Source organism: Lasioglossum baleicum, chromosome 3 (assembly GCF_051020765.1).
Source record: "Lasioglossum baleicum chromosome 3, iyLasBale1, whole genome shotgun sequence".
Classification (NCBI taxonomy): Eukaryota; Metazoa; Arthropoda; class Insecta; order Hymenoptera; family Halictidae; genus Lasioglossum; species Lasioglossum baleicum.
In genome coordinates this window covers 17440462-17455270 of record NC_134931.1, presented here as the reverse complement: position 1 = coordinate 17455270, position 14809 = coordinate 17440462, and the positions used below count along the sequence as shown (strand labels likewise).

Below are 14809 nucleotides of genomic sequence, written 5' to 3'. Positions count from 1 at the left end.
AAAGGTGTTTTCCCTCGCTTATATCAACCAATGCCAAACAGTCACGTGCGAGGTACATGTACAACTTTGAGGTTACCCTCAACGTGCAATAGTTTACAAAAAATTTACAAGTTATTAATATATTCATTAATATATTCTACATCAAATATTGATGTAGGTTTACATTAAATAAACCGTTTTTATTGTATTTTTTAAAATTTACTGAGAAAAACACTAGGATGCACTTGCCCCGCAAATATTACTACACGGGGCAAGTGCGTACTATCACGGTGGAGTAAGTCTCCGTACTGTATGGGTAACTATAAAACTAAACAATATATTTAATGCAATAAAAATCATTTTGTAGCAGGCTTGATAAGCATTCTTTTCTTGCCCCGTAGCATTTGAAACAAGGTTCGAAAGCATTTTTGACAGACACTTTGTACAATATCCTATCAAACTGATAAATATTCAAGCAAAATTAGAATCCTACATAATACTGATTCATCAATAATAACTGTGGCAAGAGTTTGATACCAAGAACGTTAAGTTTTTACATACCAGACTGATAATGTATCAGTTTAAAGTCCAACTTTGCAAAAACTGGGGCGGACTTACCCCAGTCCACCTTATTATTAATTCGTTTAAAGATGTCCAAGTTAGATAATGAAAATTAAAATCGCAATAAAAAAACTAAATGTAAAGATAGTGATTAATGTATACTTATATCTATTGTTATAATTATAGACAGCAGATCATTACGCAAAATAAAAAATTTTCTACCGGAATTGCAACAAACTGAAACGATATAGAAATTTATTTTCTTTGTGTTAACATGTTTAATAGGTTGAAAATAATATAACAGTATCTTAAAATTCTTCTGATATTTTTACTGCTCGAAATTACACCTACTCATTTTCGTCATAAATTCAGAAAATCCGCTGTCTATTCATAACTGTTTCAAGGACCGAAACCGATATCATAATTGTGTTCGAGTCCGTGGTACGTGGTGTGTCCTCTAAAAAATGTTTTAAAACTTCGAAAATCGGTGAGACGGTGTATTAAAGCGACAATGCTGTATCTATCGAATTCCAAAGGAAATGGCGTGAGACTAAAATAATTCTTATGTATATTCAATGTGAAAAGATTGGCCGGTTTTCCTGTTTCGTTCGTTATTGGAAACTCCGTACGCGGGTAATGAATTCGGTCGTATCGGTTTTACGATCGCGAAGCGAGCACGTGCACCGAACGAGATCTGTAGTCACGTGTCCGTGTATACATATAGTAGGCATCTAGATTTTATTAATTGCAGAATCGAACGACATCGCGCGATACTCGTGAGAGACGAGCCACCGTGAAATCGAATCTAGGCCACCGACGACTGCCAAGTTTTACGCGAATATCTCTGTCGTCCCGTCTCGGTCGAGGTTCTGTTCTTGGTGGCAGTCCGAACAACATACGTGACGCGTGACAGGCAACGCGTGACGCCTTGCACGCGTGTGCTCGAACATGCGCCTCAGAATTTTTCAACGCCTTCATTGCCCTTCCTCGCCATTTGCTTCCCCCCGATTCGCAATCCCGATCTGGATTTTAGCTCTATGTACCCACCAAATTATTATTGTTTCATTGTTTTAATGAACAACTTAGACGCAAATTCTATTTTTCACGCGGACGAATGATATATCATCTTATTGTTTAAAAGTGGAATTGTACGGCGAACACTTTTACTATTTTGAAAATGTGGACTTCCACGCTCTCCCTCGCCATTTGCTTTCCCTCCATTCGCAATCCCGATCTCTGGATTTTAGCTCTAGGTACCCACCAAATTGTTATTGTTTCATTGTTTTAATGAACAACTTAGACGCAAGTTCTATTTTTTACGCGCACGAATGATATATCATCTTATTATGTAAAAGTGAAATTGTACGGCGAACACTTTTACTATTTTGAAAATGTGGACTTCCACGCTCTTCCTCGCCATTTGCTTTCCCTCCATTCGCAATCCCGATCTCTGGATTTTAGCTCTATGTACCCACCAAATTATTATTGTTTCATTGTTTTAATGAACAACTTAGACGCAAGTTCTATTTTCCACGCGGACGAATGATATATCATCTTATTATTATATGTAAAAGTGGAATTGTACGGCGAACATTTTTACTATTTTGAAAATGTGGAGTTCCATGCTCTTCCTCGCCATTTGCTTTCCCTCCATTCGCAATCCCAATCTCGATGCTAGCTCTAGGTACTGTTAGCTAATGTGCGTTATCCATGTAAGCAATGATGTATGCCGTGTATGTCGTATGATGGATGTTGTGCAGTGTAATGAATGTGATAATGTATGTATGGTTAAAACATCGTTATTACCGTTTCTATGGTACCCTCGGTTGTTCTTCATGAAACCTTGGTTTCGCGGTTTGTTATATGTAGACAGCGGATTTTATGCATTTATAACAAAAACGAGTGGGTGTAATTTAAAACTTTAGCAGCATTAGACGAATTTTAAGATACTGTTATATTATTTTCAACCCATTAAACACGTATCAAGAGAGAAAATAAATTCCTTTGGCACTCCAGTTGGTTGTAAATCAGGTAGAAAATTTATCTTTCGCATGAAGATTCCTTTTTAAATAATTTAAATGTGGTATTATTTTTGTCCGATTATTTTTTTTATATTTTTTTCAAGGTCATCGTTCTTTTTATCGGGAAAACTTATCTTCTTTTATTCCATCTTTGTTAATGACTTGAGCATATTCAAATGTATTTTTTCAGCCGCTATAAGGTGGAATAAAAAAAGATAAGTTTTCCCGTTAAAAAAAGTTACGGTGACCTTGAAAAAAACTATGAAAAAATAACCGGACAAAAGAAATTGTTCTATGATATTCCTCCTTCGATACCATTTAAATTGTGCCATAAATATTTTTTGTGCCGTTAAAAATAAAAGAGATATTTGGGTGTCCTCCTTCAGCAGAGAAACCCTGTATGTTATGTGCGTTTGCCTTATTAAACTTCGTCAATTCTGTCAGGTACCAACTAAATTATTATTGTTTATTTTTATTAGCTCGCTTTCTTGTTTGTTTGTCTGTTTGTTTTTTTCACGCGGACGAATGATATTGTATCATCTTATTGTGTAAACGTGAAATTGTACGCGAACACTTTGACTATTTTGAAAATGTAGGCATCAATACACGGTCGACTGTCAGGTCCAGATGCAGTCCTTCGCTATTGGAAGAACAACGCAGAATCTCGACTATTCAGCATTATATAAGATGCAACGCGGTAGAATTGTTTCTATTATTATCTTAGTATTTTCGAGATTCGTCTTCTGTGAAGATTGCTTCGACCGGTCGGAGAACTGTTGATTCGAATCTAATTTCAGCGACCAACGCCTACGACTCGGTTCAACGACATTTCAACCGTTCTTCTCTTCCCTTTGGCCAGCGATACGTAATAATTACATTGCAAACGCAATTTGGTATATGGACCAGTGAACTACTGACGACTCCAAATCCTCGTCTATTAATTTACGACCCACTTGCTTGAGTACTCAACTCCTAAAGGACCTACGTTTGATTCAGAAATCGCGGACGGTGGCTGATTACGAGGAAAACTGCAACGTCAGACGGAGGCACGGTCTCGTCGTTCGAGCCTGTACAAAGTCTCGCAACGCGACACTTATTGCGTCACGCACATTAAAATAGCTGGCACGAAGCACATGATCGAACGTTTCGACACGGGCAAATAGTGGCCGTCGTCGAAACACGCGGGGAATTGGGTAAAAAAAAGCGATAATTGTTCGGAGATCTTTCAAGGACTGTTAAGAACGAATTCAGAATGGTTGCCAACTACCACGAGCCGTCCCGACAATTCCCACCTTGAGGAAACTCCAAGTTGAAAACGACGTTTTCCACGATAAACGATCAGAGTTCAATGTTAAACCGCATCGCGTAATAGTAGAAACGCAGTCGGTAGTAATTCGAACGAGGAACGACGCAATCCGTTTGGAATTCGCGGAATGCGAGTCAGAAGCGAATGAGCACCGCTGACGATCGAGCCCCTTGGTCGATGACCGGTCGAGCCAATCGCGAGCCGTCCCGCAACCAACGCCTACGAATCCGACCAATCGGAGAACGAGCACGGCGGAGGCTCGCCGCGCGTATCCGCTTTCTTCGAGTTCCGAGAGTGGCGCATTGTTGACACTTCGCATGGCAATGCGATCGAGATCGTACACAGTTCACGCCGACAAGCGGCGCGACGCTACGATCGTGCGTCGATAGAGGGTGGCGAACACGGGAAAACTCGTTGTAAGTTATACCCGTGATATAATGCTAGTCAAACGACTCTTTTACGCGGTTCGCAGACACGCGTATTCACAGTTGCGAACGTTGCGTATCATTTTTCCTTGTCGAGCGTTTCCGATTAAAAAATCACTGTACCATTTTGACACTGTGATAGTAGGTCTGAAAGGCTTGTAAATACAATATTTCTGTGGTTGTCGGGAAGAACGCTGCATCATGTCACATTTCTAGTTTTCTTTGACACAGGACATCGGTTAAATTGTATTATTTTTTGAACCTTTCGTAAAGACGCAAATCCTATACCATAAAGTCCAATAAATGCATGAACTCAAATTTTTGAAACGGTGGCATGCGCCGTTTTCCCGAGAAAAAGAGCCGCTTTTTTCAATGCAATATTTAGAATTCTTTCCAGATTCGAAGATAACTCCTATGGCGAAGAATATTCGCGCTTTTCTTCAATACTTGCGATGTGGAATCTTCGTCGCCACTTTCCAAAGACACGTTCCATGGCGGAGCGAAGAATATTCGCCAGGGAAAAGATTTGACAAGCACCCGAATCTAATAATACGATTCGCGCGACCCTCTAACTCACTTTAAAATCAATCCTGGCAAACTCTCAATTGTGACATTGCCATACCAAATGTACCAGACGTTACTTAAGACAAACCGATATCTTGTTCCAATCGATATACAATGGTTGGACCATATCGACTCATCGATCTCGAGACTAACACATCGATACTCGTTACTTGCAGAGCCGCGGGAACGTCGCGAAGCTTGCCAAATCAATGGCAAACGTTGTCCGCGATAAAAATAGTCTTTCCAAAATATTCCGCTGCACCGCGAAATGCCGAGTAAACCGTGCGCGGAACGCGAATTGCCAAATTCAAGGTTACCTTCAGTTTTTCCTCTAACCGAGAACAGATCCCCGTGATTCGGACGGTTACAACGGTCGAACCACGTGCAAACCCTTCGCTCCCACTGATCGAGTTCTTTAAACTGTGCAGGGACAAGGACAATATTACGTAAGACCGCTGAACAGGGTACAGGCAATCCTCCTGTAACGCGATTAACTACCGTGTTATAAGAAATTATATTAAATTTGATACAAAATCGAATCGCAACTTTTGCTCCATGTTGTGAGAGTGCCGCGTCAGAGGAGGGTTCACTGTATGTATCAGCATTGCTGGGCCGCCAATGAGAATCGAGTTCACGTGCGACGACCCGCAACACGTGTCTTCGCGTGGATGCTATCGCGAGAAACTTGTAGTCCGCCGACAGGTTGGAAAAACGTACCTTCGTTGTCGTTAAAGCCAGGCGAACAAGGCAGGAGAAAAGCTCTGGCAATCACTGAATTCACTTACACCCCCAGTTCGACGGTTGCCGACGATTTTACGGACGAAATCGTTCTAGTAATCTTGTATGTTCAAACACGCGCGAAACGAGAACCGACCAACCGAACTGGATACTACGGGTACTTGCGCGACAATGACGAAACCCGTCTAATCGTTGCGGAGAAACGTAAACGTGATCACCGTGCCGCGTTACGTATGTGACTGACCGAGAGTATCCCGACACCGCGACTACAACCTCCACCGTTCAGACACACTCTCTCTCTCTCTCTCCCTATGCGTACATCCCCTCTTCCTTCACCCTACGTCTCTCTTACTTTGTCTCATTCCCCTCTCCCCGTACAGTTGCCAAATCTCTCGCTCCCAACCGGACGCTCTTTAGAAAGAGATAATCGCCGAGATACAGGCTGCATAGGAATGATAGCATTCGCGTAAACGCATGAAGATCGGTGATCCAACGATAATCGATTTGAAGCAGTGGCTTAAAAAAAAAGTAATAAAGCTTTTATGCGAAAAATGAAAATTAGCGAGGCGCGGGAAAAGATGTTTTCCGGGGAGGAGTAGCGTCAAGGTTGGGAACCGCTTATGCAAAGAGAACAGTTTTATGCAGTAGGAACAATGAAAAGGAAAAGTTAGCAAGAGCGAATACGAAACGAGAATCCGACATTTTTTGGATTATGTTAAATTCTTGCAACGGGAAAAACAGCTTTTATTTCGGTTTTTCCCCATTTTTTGGAAAGTTCGTCTCACACGGACACCGATGATCCAGCCTGCGCAACAACCCGGTACGAACTGGTTCGAGTCGACGCGTTTGCGCGCGCCGCGCCGTGGCAATCAGCAAAACGTCGAATTTACGCGAAGATCAGCGAAATTTGCCGAAGACGAAGCACGTGCACACGAGACGAATCATTCACGAACCTGGTCTTGCACACATGCCCACTGACCGCATAACCCGACTGAATTTTCATTTTGATCGACGCAATCGTAAAATTATCCCCGATCCGACACGATAAAAAGACAGAGTCGATACCAGACTTATCGGCGCAATTCTAAAGCGCATCGGTGAGGCACGTGCATATATATATTCGAGCACGTGCGACTCTTATTAGAATAACTAATTAGACATTAAACCAATCGCGGCGGGAATAAACGACGCCGCGTCAATTCTAATCGGCACTCAAGTTTTACATCGTCGTCAAATAACATCGATATATTTATTAAATGACTGGTCGATGACTGGAAATTTTTATTTTTCTCAGAATTCAATTTCTGAGAGACTGTCGTGTAAGAGAGATTGCTTTCAAATGCAAGCTCGGTGAAGACACTGTGTGTGTGTATTGTAATTGTTCGACAAATGCATCGTAACGGGTCGATAGCGACCGAAAGGGTACGAAAAAAGCCGAACGTAACACGTGTCGTTTGAGGAGACTTAGACCATATATACTTATAGACCCGGCTTCAAATAACATGCCTTGTTCGAAGATTGCATCGCCTACTAGATGACGGTTGTGGGCAAAGTGCTATAGTTTGTTGAGAAGCCTTAGGGTGGATTTATAGTGGAGCAGCGAGGTGAGCTGTGCGGTGAAAAAAAAGAAAATACATATGTATTTTTTCATTAGTATGTGTCGAAATGTTGTCACGAATGCTGGTTTCTTTTCACCGCGCCGCTATCATCGATGCTCGCAGCTCCACTATAAATCAACCCTTAGTGTTAGAGGGAGAAAGGAAATCGTCGCGTCGTCGTACCTCATTCTGTACAAATTTTCATGGAAACTGTAACTGTAATATACAGTAAGGAGCATAACTGATTCCACAGACTTTAAATCAGAATAACTTTTATATCAATGGACCAAACGACTTCAATTTCTCTATAAGGCTAGAAGAATTAGTTTAGTAAATGACGTATAATAAATAAGTTTTTTGAAAAAGTGCATTTGGTCGGAATTGTGAAAAACAATACTAAAAATTGATTTTCACAACTTTTTTAGCTGGCCCAATAACGAAACTTTAAAAAATGTGTTTCGTCAACTGGTATAAATTATATACGCTCTCTGAAAATTTCATTGAAATCGGTTAATTGGTTTACGAATTATAAACGATCAAAAGTGGTAAAAAGGCCGAAATTTTTAACACTTTTGATCGTTTAAAATTCGCAAACCAATTAACTAGTTTCAATGAAATTTTCAGAGCGTATATAATTTATACCAGTTGACCAGGCACATCTTTCGAATTTTCGTTATTGGGCCAGCTAAAAAAGTTGTAAAAATCAATTTTTATTATCGTTTTTCACAATTCCATCCAAATGCATTTTTTCAAAAAATACTTTTTACACATCATTTACTAAACTAATTCTTGTAGCCTTACAGAGAAATTGAAGTCGTTTGGTCCATTCATAAAAAAGTTGTTCTGATTTAAAGTGTGTGGAATCAGTTATGCTCCCCCCTTACTGTATATTTTAATTTATTACTCGTTCATTTTTACTTTACTCTTGTTATTTTGAATAGTACTAACTCATTCTGTCAATTATAACTTAGAAAAGGTTTTTTAATGTAGAAGTTGGCAATATGAAATCTGTATTTATTTCCTCACAACTCACTATGTATTTGTATCACGGTTCTGTCGTTCCTTACAATTCTTTTTAATTAAACAGTTGTGGGCACCAGATATATACTCCGTTATCTTGGAACACTACACCTATGCATATCGTATTTCTGTGATTTATTCCAATGTAAAAAACCGAACAAACTTATTTGCCAACCCAATATATATATACAGTGGGTGTACAAAGTATTCGTATACCTTTTAAAAACTAATAACTTTTTTATAATCGTACCAAATGACCCGATTTTTTATAATCAATTAGCAGCATTGGTTTACGAATTGATATGCAAGAAAAATTTTCCATAAATTATAATTTACAAGGTTACATGCAGAAATAAAAAAAGGCAATTTTTAAGACATTTTTATTTGGGCTCTTAATGAAAATTTCAAATATATGTTTTGTAGATTTATGCTAGTTATACACATGCTTTAAATTCCATCGTAATCGATTAACATACATACGAGCTACAAGCGGTTAAAAATGGTGAAAATCGAAGTTTTACACGACTTTTGATCAGTTTCTGCTTAAAATAAACAGAATCGTTCATCTTTCGATGCGTGTCGTTTTTTCCTGCGTCAACCGATTTCGATGAAATATTTTCAGTACGTCTATAACTAACATAGATCTACAAAATATATATTTAAAATTTTTATTAACGGCCCAAAGAGAAAAGTTTAAAAAATTGCCTTTTTCATTTTTGCATTTAACCTTGTAAATTACAATTATTTGGAAAATCTTTCTCGCATATCATTTCGTAAACCAATGCTTCTAATTGATTATAAAAAATCAGGTCGTTTGGTACAATCATAAAAAAGTTATTAGTTTTTAAAAGGTGTACGAATACTTTGTACACCCACTCTGTATAGTCTATAAGTCTAATTGTAAGTCTAAGTCTAAGCGTTCGACCAGGTTTTACTATAGCATACAACACAGTGCCCATAAGTGTCCTCCCTCTTCAATCGTGATAGGATAATCGGTGCTTAATAAGGACGTAATTAACCCTACATTTTTAACTAACGAGTCGTGAATGCAACGTTCAGATTCAATTTGGCTGCACGTTCCTTTACGTTCTGATATTATATCACGACCAATCGTGGTGCGCTGCTTGACGTCTACAACGGTAACAATGACAATCGATTTTCAACAAAAGAAATTGCATGTCGTTTGATCGTTCGAGCCACTTTGGTCGTTCCGTTCTCCACTGACGATAGAGAAGGAAGAACAAAAACAGAATGTCGGCATTGAATGAATAGCGGTAAAGTGCGTTGTGTACGTACCGAGTTTTCAAGCGCCCTTAGATTACTGAAAGCGTCCTTAACCTTGACACTATTTCACCATAGAAAAACCATGCCACGCGAACGGACGATTCACTACCGATCCCGACGAAGGCGAGCACGTGTCACGGCGAAGATCTTTCGATCCGATCGGCAGACGTGCGATAAAAGAATCGCGCGCGTAATTCGAATATCCCACCGCTTCCGTACACGATACACGTGACTCGTCGAACACACACTGACAGCCTGTTGTCAGCAATGCAATTGGAGGTTAGGTACGACGGTTTCACGATTTAATTCGTTTGCAGGACAACCCTAACCAAGACGCACGGAGTCGTCCGATGTGAGCAGCCGCGATAACTCTCGATAATCGGACGGGAGGGCACGGCACAATGCGAGAAAAACTCTCATCGACCGGAATCGAAACGCGGCAGAGCGTACGGCACTGGTAACGAACTGTAATAGACGCGGCCTTTTAAAGAGGCACGAACGCTCCGGTGTCCAATCGTAGACTGACGCACAGCCATGAATCGGACGAACTTTTATGGTCCCTCTATCGACACTTATTACCGATAATTATGCAGTTGACGCGACCGATCGCGGGGGGTTCCTTTGTCCCCTTTGAAAATTACTTTCAGCGCCGCTTGTATTCGTAAATCAAGTGGTTAATGCTCGATGAACATTTCATTAAAATAGACGTTGTTCCCGATCCGATGTAAACGCGAAGAATAAATTGTAAAATTCCTCGAGGACGATCACAATTGCTTCCTTTGTTCCCTCTATTCTGTCGACATCGTTGAAACGAAACGCCTGACCATTGTAGTTTCAATTAACATCGGGTCTTCTAATTGTTTTCTTCGATCAATGGAAATCGCCGGATCGACCGAACAAAAATAAGTACGACTCGAACGAGATAACGTTGACGATTCCACGCAGCCGACCGGTCACGCGATTTTTCTATCATGGCAAAATTGCAGTGGCGCACCCAGGGGGGGAGCCAGGGGCCAAGTCCACCACCAAGAAGAAAATGTTTAGCTTCCAAAATTAAAATCGCGGAATAGCCCTGGCTACCGTTGATAGATATTTTGGCTAAAGAAAAGTTTGGTTGGCATCACGCAAAACCTAGGGCTGGGTTCAACTCGGCCCTCCCCAAGATTACATCCTGGGTGCGCCACTGCAAAATTGTATTATGCGATCTACGTCGCAAGAGAGAAATCTATGATATAAGTTGTACACTGCACGCGTTTATGGTATTTCAATATATTTTCTATTTGGACGTTGGAAGTCGTTAATTAGAAAAAAAAAGGAGATCATCGCAGAAGTGTCAGCGGAACTAGATAACTGGTTCATTGCCACAACGGTCATTAACAAAATGATTTCTCAACGTCAGATTCCTCGTGCGGACACTCGTGTCCTTGCTGAAATTCCAGCTTTATCTCGGGGCAATGTCTGACGACTTGTTAATGACACGAAACAACATATCGCCTCTCGTTGCATATTTTAAATAAAAATCATGGGCGTTTACGACTAAATATGTATACATATTGCGGTGGAAGTAACAGAACCGAAACCCTCTACGTGTATGCATATATGTTGTCCGAATGTTGACGATGCGTGTTCACAAAGTCGATGATAAGTACGTCGTTAATTATCATACATGTCTGCCCCAATGTTTTCAGTCGCGACTACGAAAAATTTTTCCACGATTAAACGATTCGATCAATTGGACGGGTCAACGAGAACGGAGGATTACTCGAGCCTCCCCAAGTACGTTGACATAGTGTCGGGAGTTCTTTCACGCGTAAATGGCGACGCGCGTGTGCGAATCCACCGAGAGACGTGTGCACGCAGTATGTATGTATGTGTAAGTAGTAAGTATTAGGTATAGATGCGGCGTACACTAATGCTCGAGTGTATCGCAACAATTGCAGTAATGTTCCGTATGAAAATGTAAGTGAACTTGTCCCAAGGTGACCTTGAGAAATAAAATATTCTGGTATGTACCGTTAACCTTTGGAAGTATTTTTCATAAATCAATTAGATAGGTTGATTCTTATTGCGAGAAAGATTTTCTTTCCAGAAGTAGAGCCTTTAGGATATATAGTTGAGACACCCTGTATACGTGTAATACTCCGGTGCGAATTAGTACTGACGCCGCGCCGGCCGGCGACAGATTGATTTAAAGTGCCGCATCTGACGTACATTGAACTCGGTTCGAACCGATAACAGTGGCTATTACAGCGCTCAGAGATGAGTGTAATTTCATTTGACCTCGGTTCACTGGTACACACGGTATTTGTACGAGTAACATTCCAAGGTTAGATCTAACATCGTGATAGATTCGACAATGTGCAATGCAAGGAAAAGATGTTTTTGATGAGTTTGGAATAATGACCTATAAAAGGTTATCTAGGTTGTGGTCCCGATGGACAAGAATTGTCCTGTCTCTGACTAATGATCGATTTCTGCACGCACACCAAGATGTGTCATGAACTTACCGGGTTCCAACCAGTTGATATCGATCAAATCTATCGGTGCCTGACCCGCGATGACAGCGAAGTTGGTAGCCTTGATTGGTGCGCTGCCCGCTGCTACTCAGGCAACGGCGAGCTCCTTGCCAAACAACCAGCATCACTAGACAATTAAATAAATTAGCCTCTGGCTCTTTGTCTCCGATGGCCAACTACATATACATATATTATTCTTTAGAGTTGAAAATAAATTGCAGCAGTGTGCGAATACTTTTTTAATCGTGGTTTATGTTTTAGTTTGTTGGCAAAGGTTGGGTAGATGTACCTATTACTGCGGGTGTAATGTATTTTCATATTTTTACAATCTCGCTTTATGAAAGGTAAAAATAGGACTATTTTTCTTCTATCTCCATCACCAAAGGACTTTCACATGATTGGTACATTCTTTATATGTATTGCTGCATAGAGGAGTGTTATTATTATTTCGATACAATAAAAATATGAAACGAAACTTCTCTTGCCTTTTTAATAATAAAATTAAATCCTCGGCATTGCGTACACTAAAGTAAAGGAGGAGCTCATTACTGCGGTACAAACATTACTAGGAATGCCCGTAATACTGCGGTGTGAATTGCAACTATGATGAGAAACGAGGATATGATAGGATGGTAGGATACGATCCTAGACAGTAACAAAAATAAAAAACAAAGTAAAGTGAAGTGCACGAAAAGATCCACTTATGGAACTGAAAACTTAAGAAAAACAAAGAAAGAATAAAGATTTTAAGAAATAAAAAGGAAGAAGGATTGAGGAACACAGAGGAGTTTACATTAATGGGTACGCAGTAATTGGTACGTGGCTCTTTGTCGTCCGCAGTAACACGTACTAAAAAGTTTTGAGGTTCAAAAAATTTTTTTTGTATATCAAAACACTTCATCCTTGCATCCTTACACATATTATTACTTCATGATAAATCAGGAATGATATTAAAATAAAGTACGATCGAAGCGATACCGCAGTAATTGGTACAGTTACCCGAACGTTCAAAATTCGTATCATTAGTCAGCAATAATTGCGAAATAAAGTTTTGGGTATCGTAAAATTAATTTTTTTTGCGTTTTCATCGGTTACCGAAATTTAAATGCCAGCCGGTTTTTATTTGGCGAAGTCCCTCTCGGGTTCGTCAGAGGAAATTTCATCTCGACCGTCAGTCGAACATTTTTACCGATGGTTGTTTCTATGCCAAGTAATTACATACATTCTCACGAGTCGTTTCCGTTGACGAATTTACCGAATAACGTACGCGGAAAATGTCGAGCAGATTAAAATACTTGCTTGCCAATTATATCTATAATTCCATTATATTCTTAGATATTTCAGGATATAACGCCGCAATGTCTACTGACTGTATGTTCGCCGTGTCATCAGATAAAGAGCCTTGAACTTTACATAGATCGGGTTACGCGTTTTAGAACGATATAATTTTCGACAACTTCTCGAATGCAATTTCCCTACGAACGGCAAGGATGTTCACTGTGCGATTTGCTGCATTATCTGTTCCCAACCAGTTTAGCGTAAATTTACGACGAGATCATGAAAAGCTATAATGTTTTCTTTACTGCATTAAAGCGTACGAAACTAGACGACACAGACACTTCTAGATAATTTTCTGTTATCGCTGCGTGTGTATGTACGCAAGCATGATTGTGTAACTTGAAATTTGTATTATTATCTACATACGTTAATGCTTTCACGTGCTACAATAGGTAGATTTCGCTTGAAATTTGCAGTAGATATAGGCAAATGCTCGTGACGAATCTAATTTAAGGTCAAAACTGCACGCATACATATGTATTTAGACTGCAGAATAGATGCTGTACAGCGTGTGTCACTGCAGAGGCGGAAGTCGCCGTCGTTGTATACTTTGTTCTTAGCGTCGATTGCCATAGTATATCAACAAAGCTTTAACGTTCGAATACGTTTATACGTAAAACTTTGTGTCCTCACTTTAATATATTAATAATATCGCAATAACAAACGTACCAAATTTAAATTGTTTCAAATAAAGATACGTCCAACTAATACAATCGTAATCGCATAGATAAGGAAAATTCAATCTCCATACATAGATGATTGTGCAAAGTATACATAGAATGCAAATCACAGCATCGTTCGTTTCATTGTCTATGGATTAAAAGTGCATGACTTTTGATTTACCTTGCGGACGTCAAGTATATCTGTACACGCGATGGCGTCTTCAATATTCCGCGCGGTCGTAGACAAACAATCAAAACCTCAATCGGTATTATCATGCATCACAATTCCTTTTTGCTTATCGATTCACCACTGCTTCACTATTTTCTGCACAGTGCACGCGTTACGGACTTGCGAGAAAATTGGTTGTCGAGTAAAAACACGGAAATTTTGCGCAACGATCGACGCGTTGACGTTTCACGATCGAAATACAAGTAAAATTAGTCTAAGAGAAGTGACGAATCAACGAACAATACAGCGGACAAAACGCTTAACGGATGTTTTCTCGAATACAATACGGCGAATTAGTATCGAGTTTGACACGAACGACAAACGATCAGCACCAGTCGAGGTACCATCGAGTACTGCCGAGCAACAACGACCAAGCGCATGCGTCTATGCACCCTTGTACCTTGTGTCGCCGGGAAGTACAAAGCTTACATTGCAGACTTTGACATTGATCAATCAAAGTATTCCATTTGATCGATTGATTAATCGCTAAGAGGAATTTAACGCATTTCACAGTCGCCACGAAAAATTGCTGCGCAATTATTCGAAATATTGTTTACATCAGCGGTTT

At 40.0% G+C, this 14809-nt stretch overlaps 1 protein-coding gene across 6 annotated transcripts in view; it reads right to left on the bottom strand.

The window, feature by feature from the left end:
* Window positions 1-14604, bottom strand: part of LOC143207374 (trehalase) — a 60936-nt gene extending 46332 nt beyond the window's left edge. For 2 of the 6 annotated variants that reach the window (XM_076420770.1, XM_076420775.1), the window contains exons 1-2: window positions 14194-14604; window positions 12004-12139 (exon numbers count right to left, since the gene is read on the bottom strand). In XM_076420770.1, the coding sequence (XP_076276885.1) occupies window positions 12004-12137 (134 nt within the window). In that variant the 5' untranslated portion in view covers window positions 12138-12139; window positions 14194-14604. Of the gene's footprint in view, window positions 1-5573; window positions 7508-9508; window positions 11977-12003; window positions 12140-14193 lie in introns of those variants that run through there. The other 4 variants (XM_076420772.1, XM_076420776.1, XM_076420771.1 and 1 more) reach the window with 3 other exon arrangements.
* Between the last annotated feature and the right edge of the window lie 205 nt (window positions 14605-14809).